This window comes from Rhizophagus irregularis, chromosome 12 (assembly GCF_026210795.1).
Source record: "Rhizophagus irregularis chromosome 12, complete sequence".
Classification (NCBI taxonomy): domain Eukaryota; kingdom Fungi; phylum Glomeromycota; class Glomeromycetes; order Glomerales; family Glomeraceae; genus Rhizophagus; species Rhizophagus irregularis.
In genome coordinates, this window is record NC_089440.1 from 869,370 (window position 1) to 869,654 (window position 285).

Consider the following 285-nt stretch of genomic DNA (forward strand, 5'->3'; position numbering starts at 1 on the left):
ATGCCGTTCCAACTTCGTGAAAGAGAAACGCGAAAGATGTTGACTTTACTCACTGTAACAGTCACATCTGGCCCTCCTGTTTCTTACAATCCCGCGAGTTTTACTGTTTCCGGTAAATTAAGTAAAGGTGATATAACTGTAAGACAAACCTTCCTTAGAATTGAATATGATGAAGCGGATAGTATCTCTCCAAAAACTCCTTTAGGCAACATCCATTATCAGGCCCTAGGCCAATCACTTAAAGCAGGAGAACAACTGAATTTACTATTACTGCAAAGTAAATGA

General features: G+C 39.3%; 1 protein-coding gene across 1 annotated transcript; it reads left to right on the forward strand.

Annotated features, from left to right (window-relative positions):
• OCT59_003748 (uncharacterized protein) lies at positions 1-285 on the forward strand (the record flags this gene model as incomplete). Its single annotated transcript, XM_066147850.1, has 1 exon — positions 1-285. One exon carries the CDS (start codon positions 1-3, stop codon positions 283-285), a length of 285 nt encoding a protein of 94 aa, XP_065996511.1.